Source organism: Purpureocillium lilacinum (assembly GCF_023168085.1).
Source record: "Purpureocillium lilacinum CBS 284.36 DNA, scaffold_4, whole genome shotgun sequence".
NCBI lineage: Eukaryota > Fungi > Ascomycota > Sordariomycetes > Hypocreales > Ophiocordycipitaceae > Purpureocillium > Purpureocillium lilacinum.
Genome location: NW_027072114.1, coordinates 2,862,890 through 2,882,540, shown reverse-complemented (window position 1 = coordinate 2,882,540; position 19,651 = coordinate 2,862,890). Strand labels below are relative to the sequence as shown.

Genomic DNA, 19,651 nt, shown 5'->3' with positions numbered 1-19,651 from the left:
CCTTGCCAATCTTTCCCAAGAAATTATATCCATCAACGCCCTGTCATATACCGGGCCAGTCCGATATGCCCAAATTCTTATGCACAACTGCTATATCGCTGTCGCTTCCGCAGATATCATGTTTTCCCCAAGGTGATCAAGCCATAACCAAGGCTTGTGCCCTATATTAGACCAAGAAACGCATGCAACGCCAACAGCGAGGCGCAAATCTCCCATACTGGAAAATTAGAGCTGAAAAGCGCCCCCGCGGCGTTTGTCGGTGTTGGCGTCTTCGTCGCGGTGAAGACGCCCGTCATGGTCTCCGAAGCGGACGATTTGGTCGTAGACGTGGGCGTCTGCGTGGCCAAGGGCCAGTCCTCTGATTTGCTATACAGTATTCCGTTGATGACCACGCCGTTGCCGCTCACAGCCAGGTTCTGGGCATCCTTGTCGCATGTCGACTCAAAAGAACGGACGAAGCACGTTGGCTTGGACTTGTCCGGCAGCTTCTCTGTCTTGGTCGAGTTCAACGGGCCCGTCGTATTATAGGTGCTCAGGTTTATATCCTTGCCTGTTGACACCGACGTGCCCAGGAGGATTCGCGCAAAGACTTGAAACGCCGTCTCGGGCTGGTACGCCGCAACAGCGTGGCCAGCTTGGTAGACGCGACTGAACGATAGGTTGCCAAACTGGCGCACCTCGCCGCCGACGTACGAGTCGTTGACGATGATGGGAGCGTAGCCCGCGGCCGGGAATTTGGTAGCGTACTCGCCTCCGGCCTGCTGTGCGATGCTCAGCGAGACGGCCTCGCCGCCGAACCAATTGCAGATGTAGTCGCGGTCGCCGTAGATAAGGCCCACGCGCACCCCATCCTGGACAAGCTTCGCCAAGCGTCCGATATTACCACCCCGGGCAACATCGCCTGTCCTGCCAAAGTTCTTGAAGACGCTGTCGCTGGCCGAGGTGTAGTTGATGGGCGAGCCGATTGCGCGCTGGACGCTCTCCTGGTTGAGATAGTCGACGAAATACATTGGTGGGAACGGATCCGCCGACGGAGCTGCGAGATCGTACGCGCCCCTGTCCGAGTCGAAAAATAGGTTCTCGAATTCTGTGCACGCCTCCGCCGCTCGAGAGCACAGGTCGTTGACGATCTCTTGGTCGCCCGCCCCTGTGGGATCCTGGCCAGCGGCCGCGACCTGGCATTGCGCTCCGAGTTCCTTGCAGCCCCCTGGTCCCGCAAACTTATCCAGGTAGAATTTGGCCTGCTGGTCGGTATATGCTTTGACCCCGTATGTGTTGTTGTTGGCAAAGTTGATGTACATAGGTGCTTCGATGACCCTGTCTATACATCCGTTCACGATCCCCAACGACTTCAGACGAACCTCAAGCGTCGAATTACGACTCAAGGTGCCCATTAGCCGTTTCTGATTTTGCGCCTCCCATGTTTCCGCGAAAATTGGCCCATATGTACCTCCATAGCTCTCTGCGAAGAGGCTGACTGACACCGAACCACTAGATCGTGTCCGATTCCGCGGGAATGTGTTAAGAAAGCCTTGTAGGACATGCCAAGTCGCCATCGCCGCGACTTGTGTCGTATTGACGGTGGAGTTGGCGTTGTTCGTGCTAAAGGTGCCGTTGACCAAGTCCCAATCGGGTGGGGAGTCATGCTGAGGAACCGGTGGCTCGGCAATCGATCCATTGAGCATTGATATGGTGCCGTTCGTAGGCTTGTCGTAGGAAAGGCCGACTTGGTTGGGCTATATGATGTGAGCATAAACCTTGGAGTTCCCAACTTTCGGGAAGGTCACGCACCTGGTCGATGAAGAGCATGTTGGAGGCGCGGTCCCAGCCCCATTCCCTCGCAACAGTGTCGTACTTGTTCAAGCCCTTCTCAATCACCGCGCACGGTCCATTTCCTGTAAAGAAGCCATACATGGAGCTTGAGCCAGGACCGCCATTGAGCCAAACCGTCAAGTTTTCCGTCGGGTTACGAGCCTCGACAAACCAAAAGAAGAGATTCGTGGGGTAGTCGCCGGGAACGTTGACCCAGCCCGTGTATTGCTTTTGCCTGTCAAAGGCCGTCTTGCAGACGCCGTTGGGCTGCTTGTACGAAACGGTGACGTTGGTATTGCCAGGCGAGCGCACCACGGTCAGGTTCTGCGTCCTGGCGTCCTGGGATACGAACTGAGCGGCGCCATCAGAGGTGAACGTCGCCAAGAGAGCGATGGCGGTCGTTAGGCGCATGGCGTGGCGGGCGAGGCTCCGCCGCTGGCCGTCTCAGGTGCCTCTGTAGTCGACAGATGGAATGCGTCGCTGTATTTGCCCAGCCTCAGGCGATGGTAGCGAATTAGTAGCTGAAGTGCTCGCAGCTCGCAGCCGGTAAAGCGGTGCCGGCACGTGGGAGCATTGGCGATGACGACGACCTCGGCGCGGAGGGCGCAGTCAGGAGAACGAGCGAAGCTGCGCCTTGTAGGAATGCAAACGGGAGCAATTACGCAGACAGGCCAAGGTGCCAAAACGAGAGACAAAAAGACAGAGGAGCGACGGCCGTACTCATTGGCAGCAGACACTGCTGCATCCGTCTGTGGAGCATGACTGTGCTCGGGGGGGCAGGGAGAGCTCCAAGGCTGGAGGAGACGGGTGAGATGCCAGGATGCGAGGCGATGCGGCTGACACAGCCCGGTGCGGTTCCTGGCACTTCTTGCGCCTCGCGCCGGGTCAGGCCAGCTTCAGTGGGGTGTGCCCAGCGCTCCAGTTGGTCGGCCGCTGTTTGGGACATCCACGGGTGGATGCGGGGCAACGGGCTCCGGTCTCCATACCAAGCCCGTATTGTCCATGGCCGATGCTGATCGCGCAGGGTGTCGTTCATGCCCGCCCCAGCCCAATGCCGGCTGTGCCTGTCGTGCAGAAGCTGGGTCACTGCTGCGTTCAGTACGCTTGCGAAGATCCCCCGGCGGCGTCGCCATAGACCTGGAATCCGTTCCGTTGACCATTTGCTTACGAAAAGGACACCCCCGCAGGATGCACGTGGACGGCATTGTCAACAGAGCAGGCGGAGGCCATCATAGGCCATTGCCCTGCCCTGGCAGTCGTCCCGAGTCTGTGGAGCTTGACCTGCTTCAGAGGCTCGTATTCTGCGTGACAGCGGCGGGCATTTATTAACATGCTCTGGTCATGCAGATGACCCCCGCCTCGTGCGAGATCAAGCAATACCCACAGCAATCTTTCTATATATATAGAGATCGACTCGAACCAACTGCTTTGCTGCCTCTCGGACTCAATTGCCGCCGACTCTCCTCGCTTTTGCGCCTTTCGAGCTTGTCGCCCTGAAACTCTCGGCCACTTCAGCCTCCCGAGCATCTCGAGACTCTTGTCCTGCACGTCCCGTCCCGAACCTCTTGTGCGCCCAATTTCTCCATCAACCGGTCCATCCCAAGTACCACAACCATCTCGAGACTGTCGTTGCTGTCGTTGCTGTCGTTGCTGTCGTTGCTGTCGTTGCTGTCGTTGCTGTCGTTCCTTCGCGCTCTCGCATTCAACCAACTCGCGTCCGTGACACGAGCCACCGTCCGCAACAGTGAGCAACTCAAGGGGAAAGCTATGCTTAAGTCAGCTCATTCGCCGGAAGTAGACCCGTGAAGATCTCACTGCTATCGCCCTGGCGTAGAAATATTGGCGACTATGCTACATACATACGACAGGCGTGCCAAGGTCAGGTTGTGCGTCTCCGTGGAGGGAACCATACGCATGGCGCCCCTCGTTATGCCAGGCTGGCCCAACGGCTATAACATGCTCATTACAATTCTCGTTGACTATGGGCTTACCGAGAGCTGTATTTGGCTGTCGACACTGTACAGCTGGCAGGATGAGGGCATTATCACGTGTAGAAACGTCTCGCATCGCTCAGAAGGAGTGGTAGGAGGCGGCAGGGTGCCAACTCGCCTACTTGCACCAACGCGACCTTTGGATCTCGATCGGTGAATGAACGAGGGAGCATGAATCGCGTGGCCCTTACGAGCGACATGGTGACATCGTCAGTCCTGCATATCGCCTATTTCACAAGAAAATGAGGAGGCGGACAGTAGACACAACGGTCTTGGTTAGGCTAATCATCGTGATTGACACAGGGGGTTGGCTTGCCGGTTACTGCCGACTTGAGCCTCAGTGGTTTCTCCCCTGATTAGCCCGAAATGGACGCGCGCCTGGCGCATACAGCGTGGCCATAAATCTGTACGTGGTAGCACTTGAATGGGGCTTCTCATTGGCTTATACCTCCCCACCGTCCGTTGAGGTCCCCGCGGGCCATGTGCATTTTTATGTGGGGCCGGTGCGAACCTTAACCCTAACGGCGTGCGCGGGCTGCGGGCAGCCGATTGTGGGGGCGGATATCCCCGGCAACGGAGCGCTAAAATCGACCCTGCGTTGAATCGCCCTCCCCTCGAGCACCGGCATCGCTTTTCCCTCCGCGCCACACAATTCCGACCTCCTGCGACAGTTGTTTCGCGAAAGTCACGGACACAACCTCGCAAGTCGCCATCATGTCGCAGGAGAAGCCTCTTCCCTTCGCCTACCAGTTCGCCGCAGGTTCGTCCGCCTCCTGGCTGAGAAACCTCGCCGTCGCATAATTTCTCGGTTCGCTTGCTGACATGTTGCCAGGCGCCGTTGCTGGCGTCTCGGAGGTAAAGCATATTCTTTCCTTTGGTCCATAGCTCTTGCATTTGCTGACAACCTGTCTACTATAACAGATTCTGCTCATGTGAGCCCTGACGTCGAAACCGACCATTCAACAAATTCCACTAATTCCTCCTCTAGGTACCCGCTCGATGTTGCGAAAACGAGAATGTGCGTGCCCGAATCGTCCTTGACCAGTTTCAAGTACTGAATATCTCTCAGCCAACTCCAGACGGGCAAGGGTGGAGGCGCGGAAGCATACAATGGGATGCTGGACTGCTTCAGGAAGATCATCAAAACCGAGGGCTTCTCTCGTCTCTACCGCGGTATCTCGGCCCCAATTCTCATGGAAGCCCCTAAGCGAGCCACCAAGTTTGCTGCCAACGATGAATGGGGCAAGGCCTACCGCAAGATGTTCGGCGTGCCTCAGATGACCCAGTCCCTCTCTGTCCTGACCGGAGCCACGGCTGGTGCAACCGAATCCTTTGTCGTTGTGCCCTTTGAGCTTGTCAAGATTCGTAAGTCTCCCTGGATATCCCTTTGCAGCGCCGTTGGCTGATAGTTGGCAGGTCTTCAGGATAAGGCGTCCGCTGGCAAGTACAACGGCATGGTCGACTGTGTCACCAAGACTGTGCGCAACGAAGGCCCCCTGGCCTTGTATCAAGGACTGGAGAGTACCATGTGGCGCCACATTCTCTGGAACGCTGGCTATTTCGGCTGCATTTTCCAAGTTCGCCAGATGATGCCCAAGGCTGAGACCCAGCGCGGACAGATGTTCAACGACCTCATTTCCGGCGCCATTGGCGGAACCGTTGGTACTGTAGTTAATACTCCTTTGGACGTCGTGAAAAGTCGTATACAGAACACTCCACGAGTTCCTGGGGTTGTTCCAAAGTACAACTGGGCGTGGCCGGCCGTTTTCACTGTCCTGCGGGAAGAAGGCCCAGCTGCACTCTACAAGGGCTTCCTGCCAAAGGTACGCATACGAAATGCCATCGATTATGTGATGCAGACGCTAACTACCTTGTCAGGTGCTTCGTTTGGGTCCTGGTGGTGGTGTCCTGCTGGTTGTCTTCACTACGGTGTCTGATATGTTTCGCAAGTTCCACTACGGATAGAGCAAGAACTTCCGGGCAGGACGAGTCTTTACTGAGTGAATTTAGACCAAGACTTTTAGACCATTCACTGGCATTGCATTTTGCTTGTTTCTCGTCTATGTGTCGTATTCGTGGTCTTGAGCACTTTAATGACTACACCCGCAACTACAAACTGCAATATTATCAACCACCCATCAGCATGCCACCTATATTAAAGTAACACACTACGGTTCATAAAAATACAGGAGTAATCGTGCCACGATGTATATTACTACACTACTTAGCAAGGAGAACTATATATCTTCTGATCATAGCTGCGTCTTACCTAGATTAAATAGATATAGGAACGAAAGGAACGAAAGGAACGAAAGGAACGAAAGGAACGAAAGGAACGAAAGGAACGAAAGGAACGAAAGGAACGAAAGGAACGAAAGGAACGAAAGGAACGAAAGGAACGAAAGGAACGAAAGGAACGAAAGGAACGAAAGGAACGAAAGGAACGAAAGGAACGAAAGGAACGAAAGGAACGAAGGCTATAGGAGGTAGGGGGAAATAAGCAAGTCTCCGATTCGCCTCGTCATTTTCCAAGCCCAAGGGTATCACATCCTCCCTCACCCTGCGGCAACTGGGTCATGTTATGAAAACATCGCCGGCCGTCGGAACGGCACTATAGACACTGCCGAGATGAACGGGAGACGCGGGGCACTCAGCGCGGGGGTCACAGATCCAGCTGCATGCATATCGCGGGGAAGATTCAAGAAGTTTCACTGGGTCCTCAAAACGCGTTAACCAGACACGCCGGCTGCATCCAACTCCCGTCGGCCCTGGGCCAGTTTTTACTTGCGCGACACTGCTCATCATTCACACACATGCTGACACTTCCCAACCAGCGGACGCGTTTGGCGCCGCCCGTTCCCTGAGTGAAGGCACATCGCTTCCGGTTGTTTCTTCTTGCGCGCTCCCAGTACGGCAGTGTTGGCAAATAACAGGAACAGGATTGAACCACGTGTGAAAGTCCGATGGTGCAGCGTCGAACTGCTCAAAACCCTATCTGCCCTACAATCCAGCACGTTCTTGGTTTCGCGGCTCATTGGCCACCCTCCATCACAGAAGCCCTCAGCTTGGATGTGGCGTGGTGGGGCTCTAATCGCCTGCAGATTGATATCGTACAGAGTACTGGGTACCTTGCCGGCGCCCGCATCTCGGCATGTGCTGGCCGTACCCCGCTACGAACCCGCTGACGCGCACAAGCACAAATCCCGTGCACCTTCATCGAGGCATTCTCGTCGGCCGTGACGGAGCATTTCATCCCTCTTAGCCCCTTCCAACGCCTGGCAACCCCCTCTCGATCTCACGAGCTTATACTCAAGTCTCCGAATCAACCCTTTTCTTGTTGACGTCTCCCTCCACTGTACGCATCTATACCGACAGCACGCGAGGCACGATCCGATAACGCGCCGCCGACCGAAGACCAACAGCCCTTGTCGCAAGACCACGACCGTATCGCGCCGTCTCGCCCACCACCCCAGAGCACGAGAGAATAGTCGCCGCGTGCCCTCACCCACACTTGGGCAGTCCGGCGCTACAAACCGCACCTTTAAATAAGCCGTGATCCGAAGAGAATCACAGCGAGGTGCTTTCAAGCGTCTGGAACAACCGCTCGTCTCCATCATCCCGCCCATGAGTCACCTCCTCTGGACAAGTTACTGGCAAAGCAATGTCGAACAGTTTCGACGTCTATTGGCCCCGGCCAGCACCAGCAATACCGGTGCCAGGAGTCCGGCCGTAGGACACGGTGGGAGTCACTTCAGTGCCAGTCCGGGCGGGTTTGGAACGCCACCTCGTGGAGCCAAGGCTCGGAGGTCGACGGCTTCTACACCTGCGCATGGCAGGCCCAAGGATGGCGGCGTCGCTTTAGGCCGGAACGAAGTGAACAGCCGCGACCACGCCGGTCTGACCTTGTTGCTGCGCGCGGCCTCGTCAACCGACCCGAACGCCTACGAGTTCGTCGAGGCACTTCTGGAGCACCCCGCCATCGATATATATGTGCAAGACCCCGAAAGCGGCTGGAACGCTCTTCACAGATCACTGTATGCGGGAAATGTGTCCATCGCACGCGCTCTATTGGCGAAGGAGCGTGGTGACCTGACAAACCATGCGCTCTCCGTGGGCAAAGTCGGCCATCTCATCAAGACCAAAGACAACGAAGGGCTTAGCCCATTCGACCTCTACAACTCCACCATCGCCACCAGGTCGCTCAAGGTTGGCAAAGAACTGCATGGATCAGACGATGGGACCGCTAGCTTAGACAGCGATGAGGATGGCTTCCAAAGGTTAGTACCGCCTCTCTCCCGGCTCAACTACTTCATGATTAACATTCTATAGTAATGACGGTGATCCTCACGGAGCCGCGGCCCCTACCGAGGGTGGCGAGTTTTTTGTGTTTGGAAGCAACAAGAACCTTTCGCTCGGCGTCGGGGACGGAGACGATCGGCAGTTCCCAGAGCGAATTCTACTCCATCGACCCGACCAGCTCCTACACCGCTTCCACCAAGCATATCTTGAAGAACACGATTTGGACTCTTCTCAGTCTCTGCCAGAATTGGAAGGTATTCCAACTCTTATACGCAATAGGCCGCTCATCATCCAAGATGTCGCCATGTCCAAGCTGCATACCGCAGTTGTAACGACGGACCCCGTATCAAACCTGTACGTCTGCGGAGTTGGGAGATCAGGCAGACTGGGTCTCGGCGACGAAAACACGCAGTTCAAATTTGTGCCCGTACAAGGCCCATTTTCTGATCGAAAAGTACGACACGTCGCCCTTGGTCAAAACCACTCCATGGCTGTTGCGGGGAATGGTGAGCTGTGGACGTGGGGATCGAACGCCGACTCGCAGCTCGGTTATTCGTTGCCCGCTCCGGCCCGGTCCGACGAGGAGCCCGTGAGCCTCACGCCACGCCAAGTCTTTGGGCCATTGAAGAAAGAAATCATATTGGGCGTTGCTGCATCGGCAGTCCACTCAGTGGCCTTCACGAACTCGGCCCTTTACTGCTGGGGGCGTAACCTGGGTCAACTAGCCCTCATGGATGCCGACTCACGAACACTCGAAGTTCAACCAATTCCAAGAAAGGTAGGAGCGTCATTGCTCTCAGCACCCATCGAGATGGTGTCTGCTATCGACAAGGCCACCACGTGTCTCCTGTCAAACCATACGGTCTGGGTATTCACCAATTACGGTTACAATCTTGTCAAGTTTCCCGCGCTCGACGTCCTTACCAACCACAGCTTGACGTTGTCGTCTTTCTCCAACAGATATGACTCTGGCCGAAAAGACATCCGTCTCATTGCCTCCGGCTGTGAAACCATTGCGGCGGTTACGGCTCGAGGCGATTTATACACCATGCAACTCAACCACAAGGTGGACGCGAACCCGCCAGCGGGCTCCACAACCAATCCAGTCAAGATCAGAGGAGCTGTGACGCAGCCACAATGCATATGGGATTCGAGGAAGGATGGCGTTGCCTCTGTCAGCGTCGGCGAACACGACTCCGTCATCATCAGCACACAATCTGGTGCCGTCTGGAAAAGAGTCAAGCGGATCAAAGGGAAGACCGCCGCCTTCTCGAGGTCAGATGCGAAGAAGAAAGACTTCAAGTTTGAGCGCGTCCCATACATTACTGGCTGCGTCAAGGTGCGAAGCTCTACCTTTGGAGCCTTTGCTGCCGTCAGGAAGGACATCAATGTTATGTCTCAAGAGATTCGCGTCGACGAACAAGATCTGTGGAGGGACGTGGCTTCTCTCTTAAGCCTACGAGACTTTTCCGCAACCGAGACCGGAATGGGGACCTCAGGTCATCGCAAGGCGTGGCAAGCGGCTATTGCGAGGGAGAAGCCAGGATCAGTGTCTCACGAGATTCTTCGAAGCCAAAACCTCGAAAAAGATCTTGGCCAGTGGCTACATGCTAGCCAATTCCGATACGGCAGCTTCGATACCGAGATACGAACAACTGCATGCCCGGATATAAGAATCCCAATTCACGGCTGGATTATGGCGGGGCGCAGCCCTGTCCTCCGTGAGTCGCTGTCTCAGCAGCGTCGCAATGGCACCACTGGTCACTCCGACGCCTTCGTCATTGAGAGGCTTGACGGGAAACAAGTCCTCACACTGCCAGGCGTCGACATTTTCACTATATTGAACATAGTGGTGTTCGCATACGAGGACAGCATCGTTCCTGTATGGAAGTATACCCGAGAATCACCGTCAGAGGCGTACAGATTCCGACAAGTCCGCACGGAGCTGATGAAGGTGGCAACAAGCCTGCGCATGCCTAGACTTGAGACAGCTGCCCGGTTGCAAGCCGCTATAGAGCCGTCGCTGGATGCCGACATGAAAGCAGCCGTTGCCGATCCTGACTTTTTTGACGACGGCGACATCATAGTACAACTCGATGGTGCCGATGTTGTTGCCCACGGCCAACTACTGTGCCAGAGATGTCCCTTTTTCGAAGGCATGTTCAATGGACGCTCCCAAGGGCAGTGGCTTGCAGATCGTCGCAATGGTTCGGCGGTCGTGGACAAGCTTCAAATCGACTTGAAGCATATCCGCCCGGAGACCTTCGAATATGTTATGGAGTACCTTTACGCGGATGTTGGCGAGGAGATGTTTGACAACGTCGCAGTTCCTAGCATCGACGACTTTTCAGAGCTTGTCCTAGATGTCATGGGCGTTGCCAACGAGCTCATGCTGGATCGACTCTCTCAAATTTGCCAGTCGTTGATCGGGAAATTCGTCACGACGCGGAACATTGCCAACCTCCTCAACGAGATCAGTGCCTGCTCGGTGTCGGAGTTCAAGGACGTCGGTCTCGAGTATATCTGCTTGCAGCTGGAGTGTATGCTGGAAAACCACCTCCTCGACGGCCTCGATGATGACCTCGTGGTGGAGCTGGATGAGGTCGTCCGTGGCAACCAACTGGCTCGCCTGCCGTTCGCCAAAAGCGGCCGAGCCGACGCCCTGCTTCATGACAAGTATCCGGATCTAGCAATTGATATCGACGAGGAACGGCGCCGCCGTGTGAAAGAGATGGCCTTCAAACTCTCTCAGAGAGAGGATGATAGGAAGCTGTCGTCGTCCTGGAAAGCCCGCGTCGGAAGCTTGGATGAGTCAATGATCGGAACGCCAACACCAGATAGGGCTCGCCCAAGATCTCGGGCAAGTCGCAACGAGCCTTTCAGCCCCAGTCTGCGACCCAAGGAGTCCCAGGGAGATATGATCTTCGATATGGAAGATGACGACACCGCGAAACCGACCAGTCCAGCTTCCCTGGCATCCGTTCGCGCCGAAGAGAATCAAGGCCCGGATGTGGGCAGCATGCCGCAGCTTCCCGATGGTTGGCCAGGTGCTCGTGGACTGCCTGCTGGCGACTCTGGCAAGCCCACGCCATCCAGCCTATCTCCCGCTCAGGCCGCAAACGCCGCCGAAATGAAAGTCAGCGATGTGCCCCCTTTGCAGCTCGATGCGCCTTTCAGGAAAGTTGGCGGCCCTTGGGCAGCTCCGGCTCTACCCGCTTCGAAGCTAGACCTAAAGGACGTGTTATCTCAGGATTCAAGCAAGTCTGCTCTCACTGCTGGATTGGCTGCGCAGGCAGGTAAGAGTGCCGCTCCGGCCAGGACGCAAGCCAAGATGTCGCAAAAAGAGCGGAAGAAACAACTGCAGTTACAGGCTGAGGCTGAGGCTGCAGCTCAAGACGAGAAGAAGACGAAGCAAGCCCCATGGGAGAAAGCCACGTCGGACACTCGCCCTCCTCCATGGAAGGCGGCAGCTCCCATCCCCAAGGCATCTTTGAAAGAGGCGATGTCAATGGATGCCACACGCACCGCACCAACGAAGACCAAGCCCTTGGTCGCATCCGAGGCTGAGCCCAGTCGAAGAAGGACAGCTTCGCCAGATACTAGGTTTCCAGGGCAGGGTCGTACCAACAGCTCACCCGCAGCAACACCAGCCCCGTCGAGCCAGCCGCAGAAAAAGCCATTGGTCCCGCACTCCAAGTCTTACATCACCCCAGCGCCAAGAGCAGAGCTCGCTCCAGGTGCAAGTATGGCAGACATCATAGGACAGCAAAGGCGGGAGCAGGAGCTGGTCAAGGAGGCCGTCGCGAAGAGATCGCTCCAGGAAATCCAACAAGAACAAGCGTTCCAGGAGTGGTGGGATCAAGAGAGCCGTCGTGCGCAGGAGGAAGAGCAGCGCAGACAAACCAAGGGCAGTGAGAAAGGCGCAGCTGCAAACAGACGAGGCCGCAAGGGGGCCAGGGGCGGCAAAGGCAAGGCGCCAGACTCACCAGCCGGAGGCGAGCAGGCAGCTGGGAGAGGGTCTAGTGGCAAGAGCCTGAAGGGGAAAGGAAACAAGGTCTGAAGAGTGCCTGTGCATGCAATTGAGAGTTACTGTATAGATGGACGCGGTACACAAGGCGTTGGAGGAACAGCGACTCGCGGACTGGTGTCCTTTGTGTTTATCATTCGGAGCGGTAGCAGATAGTCAGGCTACCTTGTAATCATTGACAAGGAATACTATCTTTCAGGTCAACGTGGACAAGTATTGGGCGCTCCTCTTTTACAGCTGCCTCGCTACTCGTGCCTCTCCTGCCTCTCGCCGCCGTAGTTGCCATCGCTGCCCAACGCTGGTCTGGCAAGGCACAATCGCAAGCACTGGGCATCTTGGGACAGCGCGGCGGTCTTGCAAAGAGAGAAACCAAGCCTGCTCTGGGTAATTTCGCCTCTACATGTGTTCATACATTGGTGGTACAGAGCTCCTCTCACGCCAGGAAGACGGCTTGTTTCGAGCGCGCCCGGGGTATCATGAAGCATCAGAGTCGACAGCCCTCCGCACACCAAAGAAGTAGTTGCCGACCTTTTCGCTGCCGCGCACCTCCTTCCACCCCAGCCCCGGCACGTACACGACGCCCATGACGCGCGGGCTCTCCCACCCCTTGTCGAGGAAGTACCGCCGCAGCTCCTCCTCGTTGATGTACTTGTTCCAGTCGTGCGTCCCCTTGGGCACGATCCCCAGGATGTCCTCGGCGACGAGATTCGTCGTGAACCAGCTCATCCACGTGCGCGCGATGGTGCTCATGACGAGCCACCCGCCGGGCTTGACGAACGGGCGTACCCGCTCTAGAAACGCGGCGGGCTCGTCCACGTGCTCGATGACTTCGAAGAGGCTGACCACGTCGTAGCGCTCCGCGTCGGATGCCGGCACGGGCAGCTCCTCGATGGAGGTCTGCGTGTACGTGAGCTTGCTGCTCAGAGACGGGTCCTTGCGGGCGTGGGCCTTGGCGACGGCCAGGACGGACGGCGTGGGATCAATGGCGGTGACGCGCCGAGTCATGGGCATGCGAGCGGCGCTTTCCGCAAAGATCCCCCCGCCACAGCCAATGTCTAGGTATGAAAGCTCGGCGTCGTGGTCGGGGGTATACTCCGCCGCGGAGGTGCGACACGCCCGGATGAAGTCGTGACGTAGAGGGTTCATGAGGTGCAGCAGCCGCGAGGAGCCGTGAGGGTCCCACCACTCGCTGGCGAGGGCGCTGAAATGGGAGACTTCCTCCGGGTTCACGGACGAGAAGTTTGAGTGCCATCGGGGGCACGGCGACGCGGCGGGCGCATAGATCGACGGGCGGGCGGCGAGCGCGCTCGGGCTCAATGGCGATGGGAATAGCTGTGGCCGCCACGGCCGTAGCCGGCTGAGGCGGACGGCAGCTGTCCGGGACGGGGCTGCCATGGGTGCGCGGCGAGATCGGAGACGGGGATCGCGGTCTTGGTGTCGTGGTGTTGAGCTCGGCAGCTGCCCCGAAGCAAGCTCCAAAAAGTCGACCGATGCGGCAGGGCGCTGCGGCAGATGGAGCCGGCTGACAAAGCAGAGTGCTCACAGTGGGCAGGGCACGCCCTGGAAGCGCGCGGGATGGCGGGCACGCAGGACGCTGTCTCAAATTCCGGGTTGACATTCAACAGTCCCCTCTCGGCGGCGGAGCCGAGCGGCCCCTCGGTCTGCACTCGGTGTCTTGCATCCGGCCATCCGTCCCTCTTCTGCCTACCCGCCTGTCGGTGCCGCGGCAGCCTCGGCGCGGGAGCCACCAGGCGCCGCTGGCGGTCGCATCCGCCGGGCCACCTGCAGCTCGCTCTGCCCACTGCCCGCTGCCCATCCTCGTTTGCGCTGCTGACAGAGCGTTCCGGCCCGCATCCGTAAATGGGGACAATGGCGCACTCAGCGCCCTTTTGTCAGCCGACCGTCAGCGTCTTAAATCACGGCGCCGCCGCACCGCTGCCGACCTACAGTACCTAGTAGCCAGCAGGTCTCGGTCGCGTGTGTATCACGCCGCATTAGCATGCTCGGTGGTTGTACACGGCATTTCTCGTCGCATGGCATTTTCAGAAGTGCAGGCGTTGGCATGGCCCGGCCCCGCCGCCGCCACCGGCGCTGACATGTGCCTCAGCCCATAGGTATGGGGACGGCGGACGGGTCGCTGCCGTTCGCCAACGTATGGCGCTTTTGGGGGGGCACGCGCGGGCAGCCGAAGCGCATGGAAGCCATGAGCCCTGCGGTCCTGCCTGTCGGAGGCCGAGTTGGCCCGTACACCTGGGTCCCGCGCCCGCACCCGCACCCGCTGCCGGGGGGCCCAGACCTGGACATCCATTAATTACTTGTACCGAGGGGCTCGCCGCTCTTCTTCAATTTGCCCAGCCTGCTCTGGATCGCATTGCCACGATACCCCTCGTTCCCGGTCGGTTTTCTACTTCGTAGCCGCAGCGAACAAGGTTTGGCCTCGCGTCGCAACTGGTTTTACTTGCGCGCTGCTGCCCCTCCATAAAGTCAGCCCGCCGCCCTCGGTTCACCCCCCCGCCCTCAGCCAGAGCCAGCCAGCCAGCCAGGGTCTTCTCCCCCCTCCAAAAATCCATCCGCATCCGCCGGCCGAGACCGAACGAGACAAACCTCCTGCGACCCCCACGAAAGACACTACAAAGACGAAGGACGACGACGACGACGAGACAACGAAGCGAAACCGCTGTCGGCGCCGCATACCGCAACACCGCATCACCGCCAGTCATCCTCTCCTCTGCCAAAAATGCCCGCCCCAATGATACCCCAGAGTCAATTCGACTCCATTCCCGACGCCATTGAGGCCTTCCGTACGCTGAGACCCCCCCGCCGCGGCCTGTACTCTCTCGGCATGAACGTGTGCTGACTGTGACTCCTCCCGCCGACAGGACGGGGCGAGTTCCTCGTCGTCCTTGACGATCCCGGCCGCGAGAATGAGGCCGACCTGATCATCGCCGCCCAGGACGTCACCACCGAGCAGATGGCCTGGATGGTGCGCTACTCCTCAGGCCTCATCTGCGCCCCGATCAAGCCCGCCCGCGCCGACGCCCTCGACCTGCCGCCCATGGTCTCCGTCAGCCAGGACCCCCGCGGCACCGCCTACACCGTCTCCGTCGACGCCGCCGACGAGTCCGTCACCACCGGCATCAGCGCCCACGACCGCGCCCTCGTCTGCCGCGTCCTCGCCGACCCGACCTCCACCGCCACGAGCCTGCGCCGTCCCGGCCACGTCCTGCCTCTCCGCGCCCACCCCGGCGGCGTGAGGGCCAGAGTCGGCCACACCGAGGCCGCCGTGGAGTTCTGCCGCCTCGCCGGCAAGCACGAGGCCGCCGCCATCTGCGAGGTCGTCGAGGACGGCGACGAGGTCCCTGGCCGCGCCGTCCGCGCCGCCACCGACATGATGAGGGGCGAGGCATGCATTACCTTCGCGCGCAAGTGGGGGCTGAAGGTGTGCACGATCGCGGACCTCGTCGAGTACGTCGAGAAGACCGAGGGCAAGCTGGAGGTCAACGGCTCGTAGTTCGCACCGTCCCATGGGCGACGACGGGTAGCGGCTCGGTTCCCACAACGTGGGAGGGCGGGCGAGAGTGGCGGCAAGGAGCGGCGTTTTGCGACAAAAATCTATCCTCATCTCATACTGGCTTTTTTGGGGTTTTGTACACGGCATTTGCTTCAGGGCATTCTTCTGGCATGGCTCGACAATCTACAGTTCTCGGTTGGTTAGATATTCCTAGTTACTTCTCGGTGGACTCATCCATCACCTACGGATCCTCGTCTGCCTGCATGCAATAGAACATCACAGTATACCAATTTCGAGGATGAATGCGAGGGTCGCCTTCAGTGTCGCGGGCATCACGGGCGATGGGGGACAAACAGTCCAGCTGTGCCAGACCACGGATACAGAATCACGCCTTCATGTCGTATTTCGGCACCGGCAGTACTGAAACACTGCATTATAAAGTCCTAGCACTGGTAGTGGGCTTATCATAGCGACAAGGTACCCATCAACAAGTCGAGATTTACGACAGCGCTCTTCAAGACTATCATTATTCGGAGGGGTATTATTCCTTGGGATATATTCCACCGTTTCTTCAAGATATGGACAAGACGACGGTTCTAGGTTCTTCACAGCAGATACTCAAGGCACGGCGACCCATCGCTTGCTGAAGAATCGATAAACCTCGTTGTAAAGAGCTCCCCGACGACGTTCTATCCTTACGCCATGAAATCATCCTCAAGTGTGCCTCTCGATGCGACTGGCGCGGCGCCGAGGCTGAGCGAAGCCGCGCGCTCCAGAAGGTCGGCGTTGGGGTCCTTGGACTCGCTGGCGTTCTCTGATGACTCCCCTTCCAATGGCGGAGCCGTGTTGGACCGCACCTGAACCTTGACCTCGCCCTGGATCCCATCAACCCTGATGGTTGAGACTGTTGTGCCACCGGGTGGGGGTTTGAGGTTCGGCTGCGGCGCAAGGCTCACGAGCTCTCGAAAGAAGTTATTGGCGGCCTCGCACCCATCCAGAAGCCACTTCAGGCAAATCGTGACGCGCTCCTTTGCGTAAGGATTGTGATCGTCGTATGCGCAACAGTTCAGCAAAGGCACGATGCCATTGTAGTTGACCATTTGCATCTGAACCTGCGAGTTGCCTGGGCTGCTCTGCCCTGCCGGCGGCTGCAGGAGAGTGGCGATGATGGTGAAAATCTGGCCCTTGACGCCCGACCAGGGGAACTTGTGGGCCGGCTCCTGCAACGGTGGCGGAGGTGGTGAAGGAGACAGGCTCTCGTCTGCCGTCGAGTATGGGCGCTCAACCATCGGATTGCTCGTCTCGGTCTTCGTGGCCCGTTTAGGCAATTCTATGAGCGCCTTCTTCTGTACACCAGCCTCAAGGCCACTCAGAATGGTTATGAGATCGTAGACTGCCTCCCACTCTATCAGTTTGGCCCTGGTATCGGCCATCTCGGCAACCGTAGTCAGGAAGTCCAGATACTGCGTCAGTCCGTCTTTTGCTCGCTCCATGTCCCAGCTGTCGACAGGGAACTCGGCCGGGTCGATGTTTTGTTCCCGAATCTGGGCCTGCAGGTGCATCAGGGCCGCGCATTCTGGAACTATGCGGCTCCGGAAGAAGCTGAAGAAGAAGTGAACCAGTTTAATATCCCTAGTATTGTCCTTTGGCTCCTGACTCGTGGAGTTGGTGCTCCTGGCTCGAAACATGTGGTTGACCAAGCGCAACAGCACAGTCTGCGCCGGGGATATGATATCCTTGGGTATCCTCAGCGAGTTCCAGGCGTAGGGTATCAAGGCGCTGTGATGAAGCGCCTCAATTATCTGCGTAGTGACCTGGAAGATCAACGACTGCTCATCTTTGTCCCAGACGGCAATGAAAACGAGCAACTCTCGCAGCAGACTCTTTCCACAGTCGAGTGCCAGGAACATTCGACAGCGCGTCTTTTGCAGGTTTTCACCTGCACGTGTCAGACCAGATCCCGCATTGTCAAGGATACAGGACTTGACAATCATGTGCAGCGCTTCAATCTGCTTTGGGTCCAGGATATTGGGGACTTCAGTCAGCAAGCCCGTCAACGGCCCCTCTCCGTAGGAGACGTCGTCGTCGGCTTCGTCGTCGTCCATCATGTCTTCGACATAGTCGTGTGCGTAATCATGATCGTGATCGTGGTCATGGTCATGATGATGATGGTGGTGGTGGTGGTGTTGGTGATGATGGTGGTGCTCGCAATCAACGTCGTGCTCTTGGGCATCGTGGTCATGCTCCTCTTCGTGCTCGTGATCATCATGATGACATCCGTGGCAATCGGGGCAATGGCAATGATCGTGGTCCAGCAAATCCTCCTCGGCCACCTCTGGGGGTGGTGAATGGTCGCCCCGGTAAGAATGAGCATAACGGTGGACGATGTTCGACTTGCATTGCTCGGTTCGCGATTGCGCAAACTCCACAGACGGCATGCCTACAACCCATTCTTCGTAGTTGGGATCCCGTGCGCGTAGCCACCAAGTGTCGATCTCTCTGGAGACTCGGCCGTATGCCCGATCCTGCTCAAATCTGTCCGTTTCGTCCGGCTTCCAAACGGGGTTGATCTTTTCTGCGTCGTCACTGATATCGGCTGGCACGTTGATAGAGTCATCAGGCATCCAGTTCCACGCCAGCGGACGAATCGGCGCCAGATTTCCGGGAGGCTTGTGGGCCTGGTTTTGTGCATAGTCTTTGAGAAGCTGGCGGGCCGCGTCACACATTTTGGAGTTGCGGTCCAGCCAATGCTGAACTTGCTGCTTGGCAACTTCCGGCCGGAAACCCGAACCATCACCCATGCCCTCATCGTGTCCAGAATAACCACCGTCGTCGTCGTCAAACAGCACGTCGAACCAGAAGGACATCTTGTTGCGGTCATGCTTGGCGGTCCAGTTGTGTGCTTGCTGCAGCGAGGTCACCAGCAGCTTTTTGTCTGTAGACGTGTTAGCGGGCCATTCAGGCAGTGAAAGTTGCAAGGGTGCCACAAACAAAGTTCGGTAATGTCGGCTAGCTTGAGCCGTTGAGCCTCGTCTAGTATCTCGCCGTCATAGCCCTTACTCGTGACGTTGACGCAGAGGATGATGGTTTGGTAGACCATCTGGTCAAAATGGACAGCGGCACAGATGTCTTGGGGGACCTCGGGCTCTGCATTCACCAGCAAGTTCCTGGCAATGTGCATGAGCTTGATGAGCGTACCCAGGTCTTCCTTGACGGAAGCATGGTTCATGACGATCAGAGCTGTGCTCTCCTGGGGGCTGACGCCTTTGTCGGGGTCATTCAAGCTTGATAGCGGGCCGACAGATCTGGTGGTCAGACTCGGGATGGCGGCAGCGAAAATTCTCGTCAACCATATCCATATGGCGACATTCCGCGACAGCGCTTCGCTGCAGGCACTGGTCAGTGTCGGTCCTTAAACTGGTCACGGATTCGCATACCGGGCAGCTCGGAGAGTGTGCGTCTTCTCGAGGGTCTTTGAGATCATCGAGTTGACCCGAGCAGCTGTCAAAGGGCCCATGGGCGGCGACTGAGTGTAGTGGCCTTCCAGACAGATGAGAGCGGCCGAGAAGCATCGCTCCTCGATTGTCTCGCCCTGGCCATCGGGTGCTATCGCGTCCTGGGGCGGAGCTGCATATTCCGCCAGGCGCGTCATCGCCTCCCGAGATGGGACCTCGTCGGCCATATTGTTGAGGAAGCCTGGCGAGTGAGGCAAGGGGGCTTTCAGGCCGTGTTAGGATAGGATGAGATGCGGTTGGTCGTGAAGCTTGCATGTCGGGCTTTCGCCTGAAAGCTTCCGGGTTGGGGCCGCAAAAATTCTTAGCGCGGCCCGGGCACTAAACCAGTGCCAGGTGGCGGGCGGGACCTGAGTTTGTCAGCAGAGCGATTCGCTCCACAGCGACGTCCACTGCTGGTGCGGTCGCCACGGCCTGTTCGGCCAGCTCTTGACGACTTCTAGGTTCATTGCGGATGGCCTGGGAACTGCCGTGAGACCCTGCGCGTTACGCTCGCTGT

At 57.7% G+C, this 19,651-nt stretch overlaps 6 protein-coding genes across 6 annotated transcripts; 3 read left to right on the top strand and 3 right to left on the bottom strand.

Moving 5' to 3' along the window:
- Positions 1-161: 161 nt before the first annotated feature.
- PLICBS_006039 (uncharacterized protein) lies at positions 162-2,223 on the bottom strand (the record flags this gene model as incomplete). Its single annotated transcript, XM_018319783.2, has 2 exons — positions 162-1,736; positions 1,792-2,223. 2 exons carry the CDS (start codon positions 2,221-2,223, stop codon positions 162-164), a joined length of 2,007 nt encoding a protein of 668 aa, XP_018182257.2.
- A 2,294-nt stretch (positions 2,224-4,517) lies between these two features.
- PLICBS_006038 (uncharacterized protein) lies at positions 4,518-5,768 on the top strand (the record flags this gene model as incomplete). The annotated part of the gene is made up of 7 exons (XM_065600851.1): positions 4,518-4,563; positions 4,636-4,658; positions 4,725-4,735; positions 4,792-4,821; positions 4,873-5,168; positions 5,220-5,626; positions 5,682-5,768. The coding sequence occupies 7 exons, from the start codon at positions 4,518-4,520 to the stop codon at positions 5,766-5,768; spliced, it is 900 nt and encodes a 299-aa protein (XP_065456923.1).
- A 1,659-nt stretch (positions 5,769-7,427) lies between these two features.
- Positions 7,428-12,162, top strand: PLICBS_006037 (uncharacterized protein; the record flags this gene model as incomplete). Its single annotated transcript, XM_018319780.2, has 2 exons — positions 7,428-8,080; positions 8,133-12,162. 2 exons carry the CDS (start codon positions 7,428-7,430, stop codon positions 12,160-12,162), a joined length of 4,683 nt encoding a protein of 1,560 aa, XP_018182254.2.
- A 441-nt stretch (positions 12,163-12,603) lies between these two features.
- PLICBS_006036 (hexaprenyldihydroxybenzoate methyltransferase, mitochondrial) lies at positions 12,604-13,524 on the bottom strand (the record flags this gene model as incomplete). Its single annotated transcript, XM_018319779.2, has 1 exon — positions 12,604-13,524. One exon carries the CDS (start codon positions 13,522-13,524, stop codon positions 12,604-12,606), a length of 921 nt encoding a protein of 306 aa, XP_018182253.2.
- A 1,342-nt stretch (positions 13,525-14,866) lies between these two features.
- PLICBS_006035 (3,4-dihydroxy 2-butanone 4-phosphate synthase) lies at positions 14,867-15,640 on the top strand (the record flags this gene model as incomplete). Its single annotated transcript, XM_018319778.1, has 2 exons — positions 14,867-14,930; positions 15,009-15,640. 2 exons carry the CDS (start codon positions 14,867-14,869, stop codon positions 15,638-15,640), a joined length of 696 nt encoding a protein of 231 aa, XP_018182252.1.
- A 695-nt stretch (positions 15,641-16,335) lies between these two features.
- PLICBS_006034 (uncharacterized protein) lies at positions 16,336-19,322 on the bottom strand (the record flags this gene model as incomplete). Its single annotated transcript, XM_018319777.2, has 3 exons — positions 16,336-18,575; positions 18,632-19,026; positions 19,078-19,322. The coding sequence occupies 3 exons, from the start codon at positions 19,320-19,322 to the stop codon at positions 16,336-16,338; spliced, it is 2,880 nt and encodes a 959-aa protein (XP_018182251.2).
- Between the last annotated feature and the right edge of the window lie 329 nt (positions 19,323-19,651).